The sequence below is a fragment of the Coregonus clupeaformis genome, unplaced genomic scaffold (genome assembly GCF_020615455.1).
Source record: "Coregonus clupeaformis isolate EN_2021a unplaced genomic scaffold, ASM2061545v1 scaf0105, whole genome shotgun sequence".
In the NCBI taxonomy this organism is placed as follows: domain Eukaryota; kingdom Metazoa; phylum Chordata; class Actinopteri; order Salmoniformes; family Salmonidae; genus Coregonus; species Coregonus clupeaformis.
In genome coordinates, this window is record NW_025533560.1 from 644,586 (window position 1) to 668,868 (window position 24,283).

The 24,283-nt window shown below is 44.9% G+C and overlaps 1 protein-coding gene across 2 annotated transcripts in view; it reads right to left on the minus strand.

The window, feature by feature from the left end:
• LOC121580542 (ubiquitin carboxyl-terminal hydrolase 33-like) overlaps window positions 1-24,283 on the minus strand; it is a 70,333-nt gene that overhangs the window by 39,499 nt on the left and 6,551 nt on the right. For both annotated transcript variants that reach the window (XR_006658221.1, XM_041895481.2), the window contains exons 2-7: window positions 12,366-12,473; window positions 10,619-10,672; window positions 10,355-10,417; window positions 5,071-5,226; window positions 4,228-4,336; window positions 3,661-3,730 (exon numbers count right to left, since the gene is read on the minus strand). Coding sequence is in view for 1 of the 2 variants with exons in the window: in XM_041895481.2 (XP_041751415.1) it covers window positions 3,661-3,730; window positions 4,228-4,336; window positions 5,071-5,226; window positions 10,355-10,417; window positions 10,619-10,672; window positions 12,366-12,449 (536 nt within the window). In the remaining variant the exon portion in view is untranslated. The remainder of the gene's footprint in view (window positions 1-3,660; window positions 3,731-4,227; window positions 4,337-5,070; window positions 5,227-10,354; window positions 10,418-10,618; window positions 10,673-12,365; window positions 12,474-24,283) is intronic.

Here is a 24,283-nt window from a genome sequence, read left to right on the forward strand (position 1 = left end):
CATCAAAGTTCATCCTGGGGGGATATGAGGGGATGCTGGTGTTTGTCTCCCTGTGTATAATGGTGTCTGGTTCTTCTCCAGTCCTAGTATTAAGATCCCTGTGTGGTGTTGTTTTTATCTCTCTCTCTCTCTGAGAAAATTCTACTCCCTGGGGACTTAACCACCATCATCATAGCGCCAGAGAAGGAAACACTAGAAGAGAAATTCGCTCAGAGCTCCACGTCAGAACGCTCAGCGAATACTACAACAACAGTACAATCCCAGGAGGCTTCCGTATCCAAAAGGAGCCGTCCATAGGGAGAGGAGACGCTGGTGCTGAATCACTGCTCATCAAACCTAATGCTACTCATCATTCACCATTTCTCTAGAGAGCTTGCTACTATAAAACAAGCTACCAATGATTGCAAAATGGACATTGAGCAGACATAAAATCGAGAAGAAGTGGACAGACTCCAGCAAAATATCAAATCCAAGATCGATAACCTCCAAGCCGATCTACTGAAGTTCAAGCTGGGAAAGTTCAAGCGCAACAGTCGACTAAAAGGAGCAGAACATCTACACCTGGTTGTCTGAGAAACCTAAGCACAGCACTCCGAGACGACATCCCACCCAACAGACCAACGCATCAGAATCCGGTGAAGTGAATAAAGTCCTCAATAAAAAGAACTACAAAATAAATGGTTGTCAGAACAGGAATTGTAATATATTTCAGCCTCAACCCTTTATGGTCTGTTTAAGGTTCACACATCACCACAGACCCTTCATTAAGACCTGTCGTTTCAGGTATTGGCTCCCTAACTGAAATAATGTCTTGTTATGTTGACTTTCACATTTATCAAACATCTTATTTAAAAGACACCACTGACGTTCTGATGAAACTACAAAATATACCAGTTATTAGTGAAGGAGATTGGTTAGTCCCTCTTGATGTCTCATCGCTTTATACATTTACATTTTAGTCATTTAGCAGACGCTCTTATCCAGAGCGACTTACAGTTAGTGAGTGCATACATTTTTCATACTGGCCCCCCCCCCGTGGGAAACGAACCCACAACCCTGGCGTTGCAAGCGCCATGCTCTACCAACTGAGCGACACGGGGCCTATATACCAACAGTCTGAATGATGGAGGTATGGAGGCCTTCAAATTCTTCCTCTCCAACCGCTTAAGCGATGTGCCTACAAATTATATCATTTAGTTTGCACATCTAGTGTTTACAAAAAAAAAATATATTATTTGAGAAATATTACTATCTACAGACTTTTGGAACAACAACGGGAACTCCATTAGATCCCAACTACGCAAATCTATTTATGGGGAAATTCAAATTAGATCTTATTTATAATAATCCTTACAAAGATCATGCTATATAGACGATTGTTTTATGATCTGGACGTGTTCCGAAATTAAATGAAATTAATTGCTTAATTACATTAACTCTAGAGTACAATCAATTTCCTTCATTACGGAAAATAACATTAATTCTATACATTTCTTAGATGTACTTGTTACAAAGAAGGGACAATCTCTAAGTACTAGCGTTTACAGAACAGCTACAGATAAACATACTGTATTGACAGCTGACAGTTATCACCCTCTCCCCCTAAAGAGGTTTACCAGTCAGCCAACCTTCTTAGACTTTCATCTGTGGCACAAAGGAAGAATATGACAGACAATCAAATTCTCTCCTTGAGCGTTTCCGCTGTAGAGGACACCCTGATACCTGGCTTGATGAAGCTCCAAAACAAGTTAAAAGCTTGAACAGAAGCCAGTTACTTAATAAATCCCAACAATAACAGAATATACTGTTTTCTGTAAACTATATACTTACTTTCAATGATAGCCGTAATGGCATCAAGTCTATTGTCAAGAAACACTGGCACATACTATCATCAGAGTCCTCTTTAAATTCTGCCTTCCAGAATCCACCTTTATTCACGATGAAGAAATGTATCCAACATATTGGTTAAATCAGATGTGTTCAGACAGAGAGAAGAGCCTACCCCTATAGATAATGTACCTCTTGTAGAACCATAAGGAAATGTTCTAACTCAGCATGCCCTCAGACTACTAGGACCTATGAGATAAAGTCATGTGTAAAAAGATTTATATTGGAAAAACATCCCGCGCCTTGAAAGTACGTCTTGGGGAACGTAAATCCACTATCAGACGTCGAGACGTCACTTTGCCAGTTGCGAGACACTTTACAGAACAAAATCATTCCATTAATGAATTGCGTTGCGTCGGGATCAAAAGAGGAGGTGACTCCAAAGAGAAGTCGTGTGGATATATACATTAAGTTCTGTATCTCCACAGTTTAAATGAATAATTCGATTTCACCTCCTTCCTATAAGCCACATTTAGACTGTTAAACAAGAACACTGTCCACATCAGTTTTGCATATCGTTTATGAGTTGGCCCAACATATATATGAATGGCTCTGCCTGATGTCCTTCGTGGTGGGCGATCTCATGAATTGATGTGATGTATTTCAGGTGAGCGGACACCTGGGGCGATTGATTTGTGAGTTGCCCTTCGTGCCCGATCCCATACCCTATAATTCTGTATCTCTTTGTGACTCATTTGTATACAGCTAGACCAGAGGGACCGCGTCCCTGATTAGAAACGTCTGTGTACGCTATCCCTGATGCAGTAAACCATTAAAAACGTTGAATAATGAAGTGAGCTTTATGAGTGTGAACCCATTCCACCTCTTAGTGTGTCTCTCCATCTCTCCATTTAATGGGCTGGCGGGCCAGAGGTTAGTAAGGTGGTTGACATGAACCAGGTCTCACCAGTTAGGGAGGGCCTGCAGGGCTGGGTCAGGGTGAAGGGTTAGGGTGGAGGTTTAGGGTCAGGGTGAAGGGTTAGGGTGGAGGTTTAGGGTCAGGGTGAAGGGTTAGGGTGGAGGTTTAGGGTCAGGGTGGAGGTTTAGGGTGGAGGTTTAGGGTCAGGGTGGAGGGTTAGGATGGAGGTTTAGGGTGGAGGTTTAGGGTCAGGGTGGAGGTTTAGGGTGGAGGTTTAGGGTGGAGGTTTAGGGTCAGGGTGGAGGTTTAGGGTCAGGGTGGAGGTTTAGGGTCAGGGTGAAGGGTTAGGGTGGAGGTTTAGGGTTAGGGTGGAGGTTTAGGGTGGAGGTTTAGGGTGGAGGTTTAGGGTCAGGGTGAAGGGTTAGGATGGAGGTTTAGGGTGGAGGTTTAGGGTCAGGGTGGAGGGTTAGGGTGGAGGTTTAGGGTGGAGGTTTAGGGTCAGGGTGAAGGGTTAGGATGGAGGTTTAGGGTGGAGGTTTAGGGTCAGGGTGAAGGGTTAGGGTGGAGATTTAGGGTCAGGGTGGAGGTTTAGGGTGGAGGTTTAGGGTCAGGGTGGAGGTTTAGGTTTAGGGTGGAGGTTTAGGGTCAGGGTGGAGGTTTAGGGTCAGGGTGGAGGTTTAGGGTCAGGGAGAAGGGTTAGGGTGGAGGTTTAGGGTCAGGGAGAAGGGTTAGGGTGGAGGTTTAGGGTCAGGTTGAAGGGTTAGGGTGGAGGTTTAGGGTCAGGTTGAAGGGTTAGGGTGGAGGTTTAGGGTCAGGGTGAAGGGTTAGGGTGGAGGTTTAGGGTCAGGTTGAAGGGTTAGGGTGGAGGTTTAGGGTCAGGTTGAAGGGTTAGGGTGAAGGGTCAGGGTTCTTACCAGTTAGACAGGGCTTGCAGGGCTGCGTTCATATAGCAGGTGTTTCCTATGTTCTTCAGTCCAGTCAGCCCTAGTGGAGAGAGATACACATCAACATCTATCCTGAGATACCCACTAGCACAGACAGAACAGATCTACCGCTTCTTAGACATGCTTTCAATGACAATGACAGATCTGTAACATTTACATTTTCGTCATTTAGCAGACGCTCTTATTCAGAGCGATTTACAAATATGGTGCATTCACCTTATGATAGCCAGTGGGACAACCACTTTACAATAGTTTTTATTTTTTTGGGGGGGGGGTAACTTTTTTTGATCCCGACGCAACGCAATTCATTAATGGAATGATATAACACACATTTGTGTGTGAATTTGGTCGCCAGAAAAGTTACATATTGCAGCTTTAAATAACAAGGTACAAATCCAGGCATGTCACATTTCGCAAACACAGAGCCCTATCACGACGCCCTATCACGACGCCCTATCACGACGCCCTATCACGACGCCCTATCACGACGCCCTATCACGACGCCCTATCACGACGCCCTATGGAAAATGATCCTACCTCTGGCGCGGAGCTCGTCCTCCTCCTCGGTCTCCATGCCCAGGTCTTCACAGCCACCAGCAGGGGGCAGTCTCAGAGAGGTGGAGCGGCCCTGCACCCTGCTACACTCCTGGGGACAGAAGAAGACCCTATCAGAACCATCTCGTCTAAACCAGCGTTTCCCAAACTCGGTCCTGGGGACCCCCAATGTCGTGAACATTTAGATTTTTGCCCTAGTGCTACACAGCTGATTCAAATCATCAACTCATCATCAAGCTTTGAAACAGCTGTGTAGTGCTAGGGCAAAAACCTAAATGTTCACGACATTGGGGGTCCTCAGGACCGAGTTTGGGAAACGTTGATCTAAACACAGTGATTATCAGCAGCGTGAGGAGACAACAGTGGAACCACTGCTTTGACAGCATTTCATAGAGAAAGAAAACAACTTTACATAACTGAATTGTTATTGACTTTGAACATGGTCTCAAAGGATGTGACATAATCACTAACAATGATTGAATCTGTACAGTGGATTGTAAAATGTTCATGTTATAGCTTGATTTGGTCGGGGTTGTGGTCTTACATATAGACAACTGTATTTATAATAAGGGAACTTCATTAGTGGTTTGAGATTCAGGCATTAATTAGTCAACCAATCAATTCAGGTATCAATCAATATATCAATCAATCTATCAATCAATCTAGGTATCAATATGTCAATGAATTCAGGTATCCATCTATCAATCACTCGATGCATGTATCAATCATCAATCAATCAATCAATCAATCAATCTACTGACCAATCCATCAACATATCAATCAACCAACCAACCAATCAATCTCGGTTCCAGAGCGTAACATTACCTGTGTGTTGTTGTTGTTGTGAGGTGATGTTAGGGTCTTCGTGCTGGGGACAGGGGAGTGAGGGCCCAGTTTACGTTCCAGGAACACCTCTTTCCCACAGGCATAACACCACACCCTCAGGGTGGTCAGGTTCACTGTCAGGTTGTGCCCCGTCTCCTGTTAAAGAGGGGGTTTATAAGCATGTTATAATGGTTCTAGATGTTTATAAAGCTGTAATTAAATATGTATAAAGGTGGTATAAGCAAATAAACAAATACAGTGTATTGTTGACAGACAGACAGACAGACAGACAGACAGACAGACAGACAGACAGACAGACAGACAGACAGACAGACAGACAGACAGACAGACAGACAGACAGACAGACAGACAGTCAGTCATTATTCATGTGTCTGCATCAGTGTTGGCAGAGAGGGCTAGGCCACAGCCATGACAACACCCACCCTTATGGAGCAGAGCTTTAACGAGTGGGCAGAGAATCTGTCAGGACTGAATGATAAGGAACAGCAGTAGATCTGGTTTTGGGGTTTTCCTCACTGGTTATTTGGACTTATCAGGATTGGGAAAAGGTGGTGCGTAAAAAGTATTCGCCAGGAGTGCCTCGCGTGTCACGGATCGGGGAGGGGCTTTTGGCTCTAAATTTCCTTTTGCGAGGGTAGAGACTAGACCGGAAATCCACATTTCTAACACGTCTGCTGAGCGTGAAAAACCCAGCAGCGTTGCAGTTCTTGATACAAACTGGTGCGCCTGGCACCTACTACCATACCCCGTTCAAAGGCACTTAAATATTTTGTCTTACCCATTCACCCTCTGAATGGTACACATACACAATCCAGGTCTCAAGGCTTAAAAATCCTTCTTTAACCTGTCTCCTCCACTTCATCTACACTGATTAAAGTGGATTTAACTACTGACAACACGGGATCATAGCTTTCACCTGGTCAGTCTATGTCATTGAAACAGCATAATGTTCATAATGTTTTGTACACACGTGATGCAATAGGAACTGGGACTCTCGTCTCCTCCAACATCCCTTTCATCTCTCTCTAGGAACTGGGACTCTCTTCTCCTCCAACCTCCCTTTCATCTCTCTCTAGGAACTGGGACTCTCTTCTCCTCCAACCTCCCTTTCACCTCTCTCTAGGAACTGGGACTCTCGTCTCCTCCAACATCCCTTTCACCTCTCTAGGAACTGGGACTCTCGTCTCCTCCAACATCCCTTTCACCTCTCTAGGAACTGGGACTCTCTTCTCCTCCAACCTCCCTTTCATCTCTCTAGGAACTGGGACTCGTCTCCTCCAACATCCCTTTCACCTCTCTAGGAACTGGGACTCTCTTCTCCTCCAACCTCCCTTTCATCTCTCTAGGAACTGGGACTCGTCTCCTCCAACATCCCTTTCACCTCTCTAGGAACTGGGACTCTCGTCTCCTCCAACCTCCCTTTCATCTCTCTCTAGGAACTGGGACTCTCGTCTCCTCCAACATCCCTTTCACCTCTCTAGGAACTGGGACTCTCGTCTCCTCCAACCTCCCTTTCATCTCTCTCTAGGAACTGGGACTCTCGTCTCCTCCAACATCCCTTTCACCTCTCTAGGAACTGGGACTCTCGTCTCCTCCAACCTCCCTTTCATCTCTCTCTAGGAACTGGGACTCTCGTCTCCTCCAACCTCCCTTTCACCTCTCTAGGAACTGGGACTCTCGTCTCCTCCAACCTCCCTTTCACCTCTCTAGGAACTGGGACTCTCGTCTCCTCCAACCTCCCTTTCATCTCTCTCTAGGAACTGGGACTCTCGTCTCCTCCAACCTCCCTTTCACCTCTCTAGGAACTGGGACTCTCGTCTCCTCCAACATCCCTTTCACCTCTCTAGGAACTGGGACTCTCGTCTCCTCCAACCTCCCTTTCATCTCTCTAGGAACTGGGACTCTCGTCTCCTCCAACATCCCTTTCACCTCTCTAGGAACTGGGACTCTCGTCTCCTCCAACATCCCTTTCATCTCTCTCTAGGAACTGGGACTCTCGTCTCCTCCAACATCCCTTTCACCTCTCTAGGAACTGGGACTCTTCTCCTCCAACATCCCTTTCACCTCTCTAGGAACTGGGACTCTCGTCTCCTCCAACATCCCTTTCATCTCTCTCTAGGAACTGGGACTCTCGTCTCCTCCAACATCCCTTTCACCTCTCTAGGAACTGGGACTCTTCTCCTCCAACATCCCTTTCACCTCTCTAGGAACTGGGACTCTTCTCCTCCAACATCCCTTTCACCTCTCTAGGAACTGGGACTCTCGTCTCCTCCAACATCCCTTTCTCTAGGAACTGGGACTCTCGTCTCCTCCAACATCCCTTTCACCTCTCTAGGAACTGGGACTCTCGTCTCCTCCAACATCCCTTTCACCTCTCTCTAGGAACTGGGACTCTCGTCTCCTCCAACATCCCTTTCACCTCTCTAGGAACTGGGACTCTCGTCTCCTCCAACATCCCTTTCTCTAGGAACTGGGACTCTCGTCTCCTCCAACATCCCTTTCACCTCTCTCTAGGAACTGGGACTCTCGTCTCCTCCAACATCCCTTTCACCTCTCTAGGAACTGGGACTCTCGTCTCCTCCAACATCCCTTTCACCTCTCTAGGAACTGGGACTCTCGTCTCCTCCAACATCCCTTTCATCTCTCTAGGAACTGGGACTCTCGTCTCCTCCAACATCCCTTTCATCTCTCTCTAGGAACTGGGACTCTCGTCTTCTCCAACATCCCTTTCATCTCTCTAGGAACTGGGACTCTCGTCTCCTCCAACATCCCTTTCATCTCTCTAGGAACTGGGACTCTCGTCTCCTCCAACATCCCTTTCATCTCTCTCTAGGAACTGGGACTCTGTCTCCTCCAACATCCCTTTCATCTCTCTAGGAACTGGGACTCTCGTCTCCTCCAACATCCCTTTCATCTCTCTAGGAACTGGGACTCTCGTCTCCTCCAACATCCCTTTCATCTCTCTCTAGGAACTGGGACTCTCGTCTCCTCCAACATCCCTTTCATCTCTCTAGGAACTGGGACTCTCGTCTCCTCCAACATCCCTTTCATCTCTCTAGGAACTGGGACTCTCGTCTCCTCCAACATCCCTTTCATCTCTCTAGGAACTGGGACTCTGTCTCCTCCAACATCCCTTTCATCTCTCTCTAGGAACTGGGACTCTCGTCTCCTCCAACATCCCTTTCACCTCTCTAGGAACTGGGACTCCGTCTCCTCCAACATCCCTTTCATCTCTCTCTAGGAACTGGGACTCTCGTCTCCTCCAACATCCCTTTCACCTCTCTAGGAACTGGGACTCTCGTCTCCTCCAACATCCCTTTCATCTCTCTAGGAACTGGGACTCTCGTCTCCTCCAACATCCCTTTCATCTCTCTCTAGGAACTGGGACTCTCGTCTCCTCCAACATCCCTTTCATCTCTCTAGGAACTGGGACTCTCGTCTCCTCCAACATCCCTTTCACCTCTCTCTAGGAACTGGGACTCTCGTCTCCTCCAACATCCCTTTCATCTCTCTAGGAACTGGGACTCTCGTCTCCTCCAACATCCCTTTCATCTCTCTAGGAACTGGGACTCTCGTCTCCTCCAACATCCCTTTCATCTCTCTAGGAACTGGGACTCTCGTCTCCTCCAACATCCCTTTCACCTCTCTCTAGGAACTGGGACTCTCGTCTCCTCCAACCTCCCTTTCATCTCTCTAGGAACTGGGACTCTCGTCTCCTCCAACATCCCTTTCACCTCTCTCTAGGAACTGGGACTCTCGTCTCCTCCAACCTCCCTTTCACCTCTCTAGGAACTGGGACTCTCGTCTCCTCCAACATCCCTTTCACCTCTCTAGGAACTGGGACTCTCTTCTCCTCCAACATCCCTTTCACCTCTCTCTAGGAACTGGGACTCTCGTCTCCTCCAACATCCCTTTCACCTCTCTAGGAACTGGGACTCTCGTCTCCTCCAACATCCCTTTCATCTCTCTAGGAACTGGGACTCTCTTCTCCTCCAACATCCCTTTCACCTCTCTAGGAACTGGGACTCTCGTCTCCTCCAACCTCCCTTTCACCTCTCTCTAGGAACTGGGACTCTCGTCTCCTCCAACATCCCTTTCACCTCTCTCTAGGAACTGGGACTCTCGTCTCCTCCAACATCCCTTTCACCTCTCTAGGAACTGGGACTCTCGTCTCCTCCAACATCCCTTTCACCTCTCTAGGAACTGGGACTCTCGTCTCCTCCAACCTCCCTTTCATCTCTCTAGGAACTGGGACTCTCATCTCCTCCAACCTCCCTTTCACCTCTCTAGGAACTGGGACTCTCGTCTCCTCCAACATCCCTTTCACCTCTCTAGGAACTGGGACTCTCGTCTCCTCCAACCTCCCTTTCATCTCTCTAGGAACTGGGACTCTCGTCTCCTCCAACATCCCTTTCACCTCTCTAGGAACTGGGACTCTCGTCTCCTCCAACCTCCCTTTCATCTCTCTCTAGGAACTGGGACTCTCGTCTCCTCCAACATCCCTTTCACCTCTCTAGGAACTGGGACTCTCGTCTCCTCCAACCTCCCTTTCATCTCTCTAGGAACTGGGACTCTCGTCTCCTCCAACATCCCTTTCACCTCTCTAGGAACTGGGACTCTCGTCTCCTCCAACCTCCCTTTCACCTCTCTAGGAACTGGGACTCGTCTCCTCCAACATCCCTTTCATCTCTCTCTAGGAACTGGGACTCTCGTCTCCTCCAACCTCCCTTTCATCTCTCTCTAGGAACTGGGACTCTCGTCTCCTCCAACCTCCCTTTCATCTCTCTAGGAACTGGGACTCTCGTCTCCTCCAACCTCCCTTTCATCTCTCTAGGAACTGGGACTCTCGTCTCCTCCAACCTCCCTTTCACCTCTCTAGGAACTGGGACTCTCGTCTCCTCCAACCTCCCTTTCATCTCTCTAGGAACTGGGACTCTCTTCTCCTCCAACATCCCTTTCACCTCTCTCTAGGAACTGGGACTCTCGTCTTCTGAACCATCCTGAATATTGATCTAGTCCTGTAGGTATGTGTGTGGGAGGTGTAGAGGTCAGGGGTCAAGGGTCAAGGGTTACTCATCCCGTGTACTGCACTACTCCTGTAGGTATATGTGGGAGGTGTAGAGGTCAAGGGTTACTCATCCCGCGTACTGCTCTACTCCTGTAGGTATATGTGGGAGGTGTAGAGGTCAAGGGTTACTCATCCCGTGTACTGCTCTACTCCTGTAGGTATATGTGGGAGGTGTAGAGGTCAAGGGTTACTCACCTGTGAGTGGACGGTGCTGTGGTCAGCGTGAGATTCTCCACAGCCCACATACGCACAGCGGTTCTACAAACACAGAAAACCATGGATTTATACAACAGTCAACATTAACAGTCAACATTAACATCCAACAGTCAATTTTCATGAGGCCAAATAGTAATCGCACAACTTCCTAAATAAAAGTCCCAATTACTTACAAAACTTTACAAATAAAAGTCTTAATTTGTAACAACTTTTCCCAAACACAGCCTGGGACTTTTCACTCACCTCCAGACACGCCCACAGATTTGGTCCTCCAATCTTGCAGTCTTGACACTGGCCCTAGAAACACACACACACACACCACGTGACATCATAACCAACTAGCTCCAGTGACCAGGCCAGACCAGTGAGACAACAGCTATAAAACAGTAACATGATAGAGCAAGGCCTTCTCCAATGACAACATTCTCATTTCTACTAAAACATCCAGGTCTTGGCCATTTAATCATCGTTTCTATTCTAGCTAATGCTATTGGATAACGATAAAGATAGTTTAGATAGCCTATTTAACTTCTATTAGATATTGATAGAAGTTAACTAGACTAGCTAAACTATAAGATAACTGACGGAGGGGACTCAGCAGGGCAGGACTACGGAGGGGACTCAGCAGGGCAGGACTACGGAGGGGACTCAGCAGGGCAGGACTACGGAGGGGACTCAGCAGGGCAGGACTACGGAGGGGACTCAGCAGGGCAGGACTACGGAGGGGACTCAGCAGGGCAGGACTACGGAGGGGACTCAGCAGTGCAGGACTACGGAGGGGACTCAGCAGTGCAGGACTACGGAGGGGACTCAGCAGGGCAGGACTACGGAGGGGACTCAGCAGGGCAGGACTACGGAGGGGACTCAGCAGGGCAGGACTACGGAGGGGACTCAGCAGGGCAGGACTACGGAGGGGACTCAGCAGGGCAGGACTACGGAGGGGACTCAGCAGGGCATGACTACGGAGGGGACTCAGCAGGGCAGGACTACGGAGGGGACTCAGCAGGGCAGGACTACGGAGGGGACTCAGCAGGGCAGGACTACGGAGGGGACTCAGCAGGGCAGGACTACGGAGGGGACTCAGCAGGGCAGGACTACGGAGGGGACTCAGCAGGGCAGGACTACGGAGGGGACTCAGCAGGGCAGGACTACGGAGGGGACTCAGCAGGGCAGGACTACGGAGGGGACTCAGCAGGGCAGGACTACGGAGGGGACTCAGCAGGGCAGGACTACGGAGGGGACTCAGCAGGGCAGGACTACGGAGGGGACTCAGCAGGGCAGGACTACGGAGGGGACTCAGCAGGGCAGGACTACGGAGGGGACTCAGCAGGGCAGGACTACGGAGGGGACTCAGCAGGGCAGGACTACGGAGGGGACTCAGCAGGACTACGGAGGGGACTCAGCAGGACTACGGAGGGGACTCAGCAGGACTACGGAGGGGACTCAGCAGGACTACGGAGGGGACTCAGCAGGACTACGGAGGGGACTCAGCAGGACTACGGAGGGGACTCAGCAGGACTACGGAGGGGACTCAGCAGGGCAGGACTACGGAGGGGACTCAGCAGGGCAGGACTACGGAGGGGACTCAGCAGGGCAGGACTACGGAGGGGACTCAGCAGGGCAGGACTACGGAGGGGACTCAGCAGGGCAGGACTACGGAGGGGACTCGGCAGGGCAGGACTACGGAGGGGACTCAGCAGGGCAGGACTACGGAGGGGACTCAGCAGGGCAGGACTACGGAGGGGACTCAGCAGGGCAGGACTACGGAGGGGACTCAGCAGGGCAGGACTACGGAGGGGACTCAGCAGGGCAGGACTACGGAGGGGACTCAGCAGGGCAGGACTACGGATGGGACTCAGCAGGGCAGGACTACGGAGGGGACTCAGCAGGGCAGGACTACGGAGGGGACTCAGCAGGGCAGGACTACGGAGGGGACTCAGCAGGGCAGGACTACAGAGGGGACTCAGCAGTGCAGGACAGGTGGACTCACATGTGACTTGTGGATGAGTTCTTCCTTGGTGATCTCTCCTACACACTGCAGATGGGGACAGTCACTGCTAGAACACACAGGCATCACTCACCTGCACCTGTACCTCACCTGTTTGAGAGAGAGAGAGAGAGAGATATTGGAGAGAGAGAGAGGGGGAGAAAGAGAGAGAGGGGGAGAGAGAAAGAGAGAGGGAATACGTTAAATAAAAAAATCAAGACTTCTTCCACAGCACTGATAAAACATTTCAGCTGCTCACACCGCCCTGCTAAAAACACAGTCATGGGCATTCAAGCAACAGTGATGTAGTAAGATCAACAAGAAAAAGAGTGCAGATGTGGACAACAACAATGGAAAATCCACTATTATTCATCTCCTCCTAGACCAGCTGGTACCACAACAAGAAACTGTCTGTCTGTCGTGTCTGTCACTGTTGTAACCGGAGGCTCCAGACAGCACAACTGCTCTTTCAGATCTGTCGTACCGCACACTTATCAACCCAAAACAACTTCCTCTCCTCATCTCTCAGAGAGAGATATTATCTCTGGTCCTATGATCTCCAGTTACTACTGATGGGGCTAGAGGCCTGACAACCTTGATCTCTGACCAGTTGTGAGGACTAAAAGAGGCAGTCCAAAGTACACACACTAAGCAAGAGAAAATGAGTTCTGATCAATCATGGAAATAAAAGTGCTGAAAACATGTTGGCTCAACATTTAAAAAAGAAGATTGAGACCAAAGTATAGAAGGAGCAATAATCCACTGTATCGATTTCCCCAAAACAAATCAAACAAACCGACTCATTCCTGGTCCAGCCAGGCAAGAAGAACTAGTGAAATCCAAGCTAATTCCATAATGCACAAGTAAAAAAAAAAAATGCATGACGACATTATTTGTTCCACTCCTGTCATAATGCCAAACAGCAGAGAGAGACAGAGACAGAGAGACACACATGCCAAATTGGCTTTTTACCGTACGACAGACCACATATTCACCCTGCACACCCTAATTGACAAACAAACTAAACAAAAGCAATGTATTTTCATGCTTCATTAATTTAAAAACATTTAAAAACATTTGACTCAATTTGGCATGAGGGTCTGCAATACAAATTGATGGAAAGTGGTGTTGGGGGAAAAACATACAGTGAGGGAAAAAAGTATTTGATCCCCTGCTGATTTTGTACGTTTGTCCACTGACAAAGAAATGATCAGTCTATAATTTTAATGGTAGGTTTATTTGAACAGTGAGAGACAGAATAACAACAAAAACATCCAGAAAAACACATGTCAAAAATGTTATAAATTTATTTGCATTTTAATGAGGGAAATAAGTATTTGACCCCCTCTCAATCAGAAAGATTTCTGGCTCCCAGGTGTCTTTTATACAGGTAACGAGCTGAGATTAGGAGCACACTCTTAAAGGGAGTGCTCCTAATCTCAGCTTGTTACCTGTATAAAAGACACCTGTTCACAGAAGCAATCAATCAATCAGATTCCAAACTCTCCACCATGGCCAAGACCAAAGAGCTCTCAAAGGATGTCAGGGACAAGATTGTAGACCTACACAAGGCTGGAATGGGCTACAAGACCATCGCCAAGCAGCTTGGTGAGAAGGTGACAACAGTTGGTGCGATTATTCGCAAATGGAAGAAACACAAAATAACTGTCAATCTCCCTCGGCCTGGGGCTCCATGCAAGATCTCACTTCGTGGAGTTGCAATGATCATGAGAACGGTGAGGAATCAGCCCAGAACTACACGGGAGGATCTAGTCAATGATCTCAAGGCAGCTGGGACCATAGTCACCAAGAAAACAATTGGTAACACACTACGCCGTGAAGGACTGAAATCCTGCAGCGCCTGCAAGGTCCCCCTGCTCAAGAAAGCACATATACAGGCCCGTCTGAAGTTTGCCAATGAACATCTGAATGATTCAGAGGAGAACTGGGTGAAAGTGTTGTGGTCAGATGAGACCAAAATCAATCTCTTTGGCATCAACTCAACTCGCCGTGTTTGGAGGAGGAGGACTGCTGCCTATGACCTCAAGAACACCATCCCCACCGTCAACCATGGAGGTGGAAACATTATGCTTTGGGGGTGTTTTTCTGCTAAGGGGACAGGACAACTTCACCGCATCAAAGGGACGATGGATGGGGCCATGTACCGTCAAATCTTGGGTGAGAACCTCCTTCCCTCAGCCAGGGCATTGAAAATGGGTTGTGGATGGGTATTCCAGCATGACAATGATCCAAAACACACGGCCAAGGCAACAAAGGAGTGGCTCAAGAAGAAGCACATTAAGGTCCTGGAGTGGCCTAGCCAGTCTCCAGACCTTAATCCCATAGAAAATCTGTGGAGGGAGCTGAAGGTTCGAGTTGCCAAACGTCAGCCTCGAAACCTTAATGACTTGGAGAAGATCTGCAAAGAGGAGTGGGACAAAATCCCTCCTGAGATGTGTGCAAACCTGGTGGCCAACTACAAGAAATGTCTGACCTCTGTGATTGCCAACAAGGGTTTTGCCACCAAGTACTAAGTCATGTTTTGCAGAGGGGTCAAATACTTATTTCCCTCTTTAAAATACAAATCAATTTATAACATTTTTGACATGCGTTTTTCTGGATTTTTTTTGGTTGTTATTCTGTCTCTCAGTGTTCAAATAAACCTACCATTAAAATTATAGACTGATCATGTCTTTGTCAGTGGGCAAACGTACAAAATCAGCAGGGGATCAAATACTTTATTCCCCTCACTGTAGGATATTATAAAATCCATGTTCACAGACAACAAGTGTGCTGTTAAAATTGGCAAAAAACACACATTTCTTTCCACAGGGCAGTAGCTTGAGCCCCTCCCTCTTCAACACACACACACACACACACTCACACACACACACACACACTACCAGTCAAAGGTTTGGACACACCTACTCATTCCAGGGTTTTTCTTTATTTTTACTATTTTCTACATTGTAGAATAATAGTGAAGACATCAAAACTTTGCAAATGTATTAAAAATAAACTCAAATATCACATTTCCATAAGTATTTAGACCCTTTACTCAGTACTTTGTTGAAGCACCATTGGCAGCGATTACAGCCTCGAGTCTTCTTGGGTATGAAGCTACAAGCTTGGCACACCTGTATTTGGGGAGTTTCTCCCATTCTTCTCTGCAGATCCTCTCAAGCTCTGTCAGGTTGGATGGGGAGCGTCACTGCACAGCTATTTTCAGGTCTCTCTAGAAATGTTTGATCGGGTTCAAGTCCGGGCTCTGTCTGGGCCACTCAAGGACATTCAGAGACTTGTCCCGAAGCCACTCCTGCGTTGTCTTGGCTGTGTGCTTACAGTCGTTGTCCTGTTGGAAGGTGAACCTTTGCCCCAGTCTGAGGTCCTGAGTGCTCTGGAGCAGGCTTTCATCAAGGATCTCTGTACTTTGCTCTGTTCATCTTTCCCTCGATCCTGACTAGTCTCCCAGTCCCTGCCGCTGAAAAACATCCCCACAGCATGATGCTGCCACCACCATGCTTCAACGTAGGGAGGGTGCCAGGTTTCCTGCTGATGTGACGCTTGGCATTCAGGCCAAATAGTTCAATCTTGGTTTCATCAGACCAGAGAATCTTGTTTCTCATGGTCTGAGAGTCCTTTAGGTGTCTTTTGGCAAATTCCAAGCAGGCTGTCATGTGCCTTTTACTGAGGAGTGGCTTCCGTCTGGCCACTCAACCATAAAGGTCTGATTGGTGGAGTGCTGCAGAGATGGTTGTCCTTCTGGAAGGTTCTCCCATCTCCATAGAGGAACTCTGGAGCTCAGTCAGAGTGACCATTGGGTTCTTGGTCACCTCCCTGACCAAGGCCCTTCTCCCCCGATTGCTCAGTTTGGCCGGACGGCCAGCTCTAGGAAGAGTCTTGGTGGTTCCAAACTTCTTCCATTTAAAAATGATGGAAGCCACTGTGTTCTTGGGGACCTTCAATGCAGCAGAATTGTTTTGGTACCCTTCCCCAGATCTGTGCCTCGACACAATCCTGTCTCGGAGCTCTACGGACAATTCCTTCGACCTCATGGCTTGGTTTTTGCTCTGACATGCACTGTCAACTGTGTGACCTTATACAGAAAGGTGTGTGCCTTTCAAAATCATGTCCAATCAATTGAATTTCCCACAGGTGGACTCCAATCAAGTTGTAGAAACATCTCAAGGATGCACCTGAGCTCAATTTCGAGTCTCATAGCAAAGGGTCTGAATACTTATGTTAATATGGTATTTCTGTTTAATTTTCATAATCAATTTGCAAACATTTCTAAAAACCTGTTATTGCTTTGTCATTATGGGGTATTGTGTGTAGATTGAGGGGAAAAAATAATTTAATATATATATTTACATTTCCCTTTATTACTTTCCAACCCCACCACCCCTTCCCTAATTGGAGTAAACTAGTGAACAACAACGCTTAGGCCTCTACTTCCAGCTTATACATACTATATACATTTTATGGACACAGTCAATTTTACAATAATTCTATTTGGTTTGTTTTTACTCCTGAACTTCCTCTACCCTCAACCTCTCCGATCATTTTCATGATGTCCATCCGGTTTGCTTCTATATGCCATATCTTTCTAACTGTGCTCTTTCACAAAAGCTCTCAACCTACAACCTACAGTTGTTGACGTGTACCTATGATGAAAATTACAGGCCTCTCATCTTTTTAAGTGGGAGAACTTGTACAATTGGTGGCTGACTAAATACTTTTTTTCCCCACTGTATATACTTATTATGGACACAGTATGCTTACATTATTAGTTATCTTGTTATTAGTTGTTGTTAGTTGTTATTAGTCCCATCCTTCAACTCCATTCAACACCTCCCATCTATCTCTTAACACCATCCATATTGGATTTCTATTTGCCATATATTTTTCAACTGTACTGTGATGTTTTACAAAAGTTCTGAACCTTTCTATTCTCATTGTTTCTACAGATTGTAAATTGAAAATAAACATTTTTGCTAAAAGTATTATTATATTATTGATCGATTGACTATGACTTTTCAGATCACCCAGTAATGCTATCTGCAGGGTTAGTTCCAGGTAAATATTGCAATCCTTTAGCCAATCCTGGACCTGTGTCCAAAAACAAGCTACAAATGGACAGTACCAAAACAAATGATCTAATGATTCTGTCTCTTCGCAGCAAAATCTGCAGAGCTGGGAAGATTGTATCCCCCATATAAATAACATTCTATTGGTAGCAAGAATTTTACATAATAATTTAAATTGAAAGATTCTAATTTTTGAATCCGGTGTCGTTTTGCGTGTCAGTTCATAAACACTATGCCATGGAATCGGTACGTCAAAAATCTCTTCCCAACTATTTTGCAATCTATATGGGACGGCTGTCAATCCTTTGGTCCTTAAATGAAACTGGTATACTTTTTTATTTATCACAGTTTTCCTTAACCAATTATGTTCTTTAATGCAGACAGACAAGTTCCTTACTTTCTCCCCCTTCCACTTTCCTCTTCCATTTTCCGGTAAGGCTGCAATTATTTGGTTGTAATTTTGGGTAGAGCAGACATTTCCATATGTTTTTGTTAGCTGCATGTGCGACATAACTCCACCAGTCCTACCGATGATATCATTTACGAAGATTATACCTTTTTTTTGTCAATTAGTATATTTGAGTTTAACCACAATATTTGTTGCAATATTTGTTCTGTCGTTTCTGGAGGATTAAATTGAAATTGCAACCAACTTTCTATGTCTTGTTTTAAAAATAGTCATATTTGGGAGATGATTTTCTTTTCAAATAACTGAAAGTGAGGGGTTGTAATCTGAATAAAGGGAAAAAGGCCATTCTTGAACATTGGGTGAGACAATCTTACTAATTTGCTAGAGAACCACTTCGGATTTAAGTATAACTTTTGTATGACTGAAGCTTTTAGTGATAGGTTTAATGCTTTAATATTTAATAATTTCTGTCCTCCAAATTCATATTCATTATATAAATAGGCCCGTTTAATTTTGTCTGGCTTGCCGTTCCAAATAAAATTGAATATTTTTTTGTCATGTAATTTAAAAAACGGTTCGCTAGGCGTAGGCAAGACCATAATCAAATAGGTAAACTGGGATAATACTAAAGAGTTAATCAGGGTGATTTTTCCACAAATTGACAGGTATTTACCTTTCCATGGTAGCAAGATCTTATCTATTTTTGCTAACTTTCTATTAAAATTTATTGGAGTGAGATAATTTATTTCCTTTGGGATATGTATTCCGAGTATATCCACATCACCATCAGACCATTTTATTAAACTACATGGTAATGTAAAAATTGTATTTTTTTGTGATCCAATACGTAATATAGTACATTTGTCATAATTTGGTTGTAATCCAGAGAGCTTAGAAAATGTATCTAGATCCTCTATGAGGCTGTGGAGGGATTCTAGTTGTGGATTTAAAAGAAAACATGAATCATCAGCGTACAATGACACCTTTGTTTTTAAGCCCTGGATTTCTAATCCCTTGATATTATTGTTGGATCTGATTTTAATAGCTAACATCTCGATGGCCATGATAAATAGATATGCCGATAGTGGACAACCTTGTTTCACTCCTCTTGACAGTTTAAAACTTTCTGAGAAATAGCCATTATTTACTATTTTACACCTAGGGTTACTATACATGGTTTTTACCCATTTTATAAGAGATTCTCCAAAATTGAAATGCTCCAGGCATTTATATATAAACCCCAGTCGTACTTTATCAAATGCCTTTTCGAAGTCTGCTATGAATAGCAGGCCTGGTTTCCCAGATTTTTCATAGTGTTCTATTGTTTCCAGTACTTGCCTTATATTATCTCCAATGTATCTTCCATGTAAAAAAACCTGTCTGATTAGAATGAATAATATCCGACAATACCTTTTTAATTCTATGTGCTATACATTTTGCTAGAATTTTTGCATCACAACACTGAAGTGTAAGGGGCCTCCAATTTTGTAAATGGACTGGATCTTTATATTTTCCACTTGTATCCTGTTTCAGTAATAATGAAATCAGACCTTCTTCTTGAGTGTCTGATAATCTACCATTTACATAGGAGTGGTTAAAACATGCTAATAACGGTCCTCTGAGTATATCAAAAAAGGTTTGGTATACCTCGAATGGTATGCCATCCAACCCTGGAGTTTTCCCAGACTTAAAGTCTTTAATTGCATCCAGAAGTTCCTCCTCTGTAATTTCACCTTCACATGAGTCTTTCTGTATGGCTATTAATTGTACATTATCAATAGAAAAAAATCTCTACAATTAACTTCAGTTAGAGGAGATGGAGGCGACTGAAATGAAAACATATGCTTAAAGTACTTTGCTTCCTCCTTCAAAATATAATTTGGTGAATCATGGGTGACTCCGTCAATTGTAACCAGTTTCATAAAATTATTTTTGGTAGCATTCCTATGTTGAAGATTTAAAAATAATTTTGTGCATTTTTCCCCATATTCCATCCAGTTTGCTTTATTTCTATAATATATTCCACTTGATCTTTCTTGAATAAGTTTCTCCATTTCTTTTTGTTTTTCCTCTAATTTATTCTGAGCCTCTGTTAGTTTTTATTGCCATCTATCTGTTCTGTTAGACATTCTATTTCCTTGGTTAGTAAAAACTCTTGACCTAAATTGCATTTGTTTTTGAAATGAGTACTGAATTGCATGGCCTCTAAAGGCACATTTAAAGGTGTCCCATACAATAAGGGGATTTGCTGTACCTATGTTATGTTGGAAAAAATCAGTTATAAATTCCTCTGTCCTAGTTAAAAACAAGTTATCATCCAATAGGCTTTGATTAAATTTCCAATATCCTCGCCCACGTGGAAATTCAGTAAGAGTAATGTATATGCCTATTATATGATGGTCCGACCGCATTCTGTCCCCTATCAACACTTTTTTTTACTTTTGGTGCCAACGAGAATGACATAAGAAAGAAGTAAAGACGACTAGCTTGATTCAGTCTCCGCCATGTATATCTCACTAGATCAGGATATTTAAGCCTCCATATATCTACTAGTTCTAATGTATCCATGACATTCACAATTTCCTTAAGAGCATGTGGGTGATTGTTTGTGGTGTGATTTCCTTTACGGTCCATTGAGCTATTTAAAACAGTATTATAATCCCCCACCATAATAATATTGTCTTGAATTGCTTGCAGGGTTGATAATTTATTATATATATATTGTCAAAGAAGTGTGGATCATCATTATTTGGTCCGTAAAGGTTAATGAGCCATATCTGTTTATGGTCCAATAACATACAGTGGGGAAAAAAAGTATTTAGTCAGCCACCAATTGTGCAAGTTCTCCCACTTAAAAAGATGAGAGAGGCCTGTAATTTTCATCATAGGTACACGTCAACTATGACAGACAAAATGAGGAAAGAAAATCCAGAAAATCACATTGTAGGATTTTTTATGAATTTATTTGCAAATTATGGTGGAAAATAAGTATTTGGTCAATAACAAAAGTTTCTCAATACTTTGTTATATACCCTTTGTTGGCAATGCCACAGGTCAAACGTTTTCTGTAAGTCTTCACAAGGTTTTCACACACTGTTGCTGGTATTTTGGCCCATTCCTCCATGCAGATCTCCTCTAGAGCAGTGATGTTTTGGGGCTGTCGCTGGGCAACACAGACTTTCAACTCCCCTCCAAAGATTTTCTATGGGGTTGAGATCTGGAGACTGGCTAGGCCACTCCAGGACCTTGAAATGCTTCTTACGAAGCCACTCCTCCGTTGCCCGGGCGGTGTGTTTGGGATCATTGTCATGCTGAAAGACCCAGCCACGTTTCATCTTCAATGCCCTTGCTGATGGAAGGAGGTTTTTACTCAAAATCTCACGATACATGGCCCCATTCATTCTTTCCTTTACACGGATCAGTCGTCCTGGTCCCTTTGCAGAAAAACAGCCCCAAAGCATGATGTTTCCACCCCCATGCTTCACAGTAGGTATGGTGTTCTTTGGATGCAACTCAGCATTCTTTGTCCTCCAAACACGACGAGGTTGAGTTTTTACCAAAAAGTTATATTTTGGTTTCATCTGACCATATGACATTCTCCCAATCCTCTTCTGGATCATCCAAATGCACTCTAGCAAACTTCAGACGGGCCTGGACATGTACTGGCTTAAGCAGGGGGACACGCCTGGCACTGCACGATTTGAGTCCCTGGCGGCGTAGTGTGTTACTGATGGTAGGCTTTGTTACTTTGGTCCCAGCTCTCTACAGGTCATTCACTAGGTCCCCCCGTGTGGTTCTGGGATTTTTGCTCACCGTTCTTGTGATCATTTTGACCCCACGGGGTGAGATCTTGCGTGGAGCCCCAGATCGAGGGAGATTATCAGTGGTCTTGTATGTCTTCCATTTCCTAATAATTGCTCCCACAGTTGATTTCTTCAAACCAAGCTGCTTACCTATTGCAGATGCAGTCTTCCCAGCCTGGTGCAGGTCTACAATTTTGTTTCTGGTGTCCTTTGACAGCTCTTTGGTCTTGGCCATAGTGGAGTTTGGAGTGTGACTGTTTGAGGTTGTGGACAGGTGTCTTTTATACTGATAACAAGTTCAAACAGGTGCCATTAATACAGGTAACGAGCGGAGGACAGAGGAGCCTCTTAAAGAAGAAGTTACAGGTCTGTGAGAGCCAGAAATCTTGCTTGTTTGTAGGTGACCAAATACTTATTTTCCACCATAATTTGCAAATAAATTCATAAAAAATCCTACAATGTGATTTTCTGGATTATTTTTTCTTAATTTGTCTGTCATAGTTGACGTGTACCTATGATGAAAATTACAGGCCTCTCTCATCTTTTTAAGTGGGAGAACTTGCACAATTGGTGGCTGACTAAATACTTTTTTTCCCCACTGTATGCGTAATAATGTCGGCAGTTCATGCGTAGGACTTTAACATATAACCCGGATTGCCATTGTATTACATTTCATTTTTTACATCAATTATTATTTTAGCAAACAATTATTGTGGTTCATCCTATATTCTCCCTAACATCCTTACCCCCTTGCAACAGATGTGGGATAAACACACACGCACATACTCTAACACACTCAACCCCTTTCGTCCACAATCAACCATAAGATCAGATGCTCAACAGTTGTTACATCCCAGAGCCCAACTCAAGAAAGGACCTGATTTACAAATGCATATACAGTTACAGCTGATTGAGAATGCATGCAAGATTGAGCAGAAATTGAAAACAATGTGAGATTTGATGAATCTATTTAATCTATGTCAAGTCCTAGGTGATGGAGATCAGATCCACCCTCTTCACCTGAGACACAAACACTCTGGTCCCCCGTTGTAACCATTTTTCCCAAGCATCTCCGTGCAGACAGACCTTTGATTATTTTGTGCCAACAGGGCCACAATAATATGCCCCCTCTCTGATTGTCCGAGTGTGACCCCCTCCCCATGGGTTACTGCAGCCAGTGTTGCCAGCACTGCCACTACCTGGGTGGGGGTACCCCACCGGAATCCCCTCCGGCTAGGTATAAGGTCGTCAAGGTTCTCATTAGCAGCTTTGAGAATTTCCTTGTATATTATGCTCTCCCATCAGGGGGCTCTGGCTTTGTAGGACCAACCCTGCCAGGCAGGCTCAGAATCTTTAATATATTTTAGAATAAGGCTTTAAAGTAACAAAATGTGGAAAAAGTCAAGGGGTCTGAATACTTTCCGAATGCACTGTAACCTCACCCAGAGAACTGTGCATGTCAGTGTGTGGTTAGACAGCCAAATCCTTAGGTTTGGCCAAATAGACAAATATATGATAATCTAGTGATGGTTAGACCGCTGAAGTTACACACAAAACTTGTTTTTATTTGCTAGGTAAGTGTAATACTGTCTTTGTAAGCACATCAGTATGATATTTACAGCAGAAATTGTTTTGTCTTTGTAACACACACACATCGATTTTGAGTTGATAATTTATCTACACTCAAGCAGGGCCCGGTTTCCCGATAGCGATGGAATTTAGGCTTTATACATGTGTTTTAACGATGCATCTATCCAACAACGGCCGAAGATGTGCGTTTCCCAAAACACCACACAGAGTATGTTCGCTAAGTGCATCGTTGAGGCATAACGTCGATACTGACAGGATCAAAAGAAAGGCAGCACTGCTCTCGGATCAGCTTTCTCCCTTTCAAATCGTACATTTGCATTAGAATAATTCTACAATACTGACGATGGATCAGCTCCTAAAGAGATAGTGAGCTCCAAAAGGTATTGCGACAACGACACATTGTGTTGTTTTGGCTCTGTACTCCAGCACTTAGGATTTGAAATGATACAATGACTATGGGGTTAAAGTGAAAACTTAATTTTAATTTGAGGGTATTCATATCAATATCGGGTGAACCGTTTAGAAATTACAGCGCTTTATGTACATAGTCCCCCCATTTTAGGAGACCAAAAGTATTGGGACAAATTCTACACTTATATGTGTATTAAAGTAGTCAAAAGTTTAGTATTTGGTCCCATATTCCTAGTAAGCAATGAAAGCATTAAGCTTGTGACTCTACAAACTTGTTGGTGCTGAGGAGTATGTCTGTCTGTAATAAAGCCCTTTTGTGGGGAAAACCTCATTCTGATTGGCTGGGCCTGGCTTCCCAGTGGGTGGGCCTATGCCCTCCCAGGCCCACCTATGGCTGTGCCCCTACACAGTCATGTGAAATCCATAGATTAGGGCCTAATGTATTTATTTAAATTGACTGATTTCCTTTGATGAACTGTAACTCAGCAAAATCTTTGAAATTGTTGCATGTTGCGTATATATTTTCGTTCAGTATAATTCATATCAAAGGCCTAATTTGTACTGTAGAGCTCTTTTTACTTTCACAGCTGGGTCGCCCCCGTCCTGCCCCTAGGGGTCCAC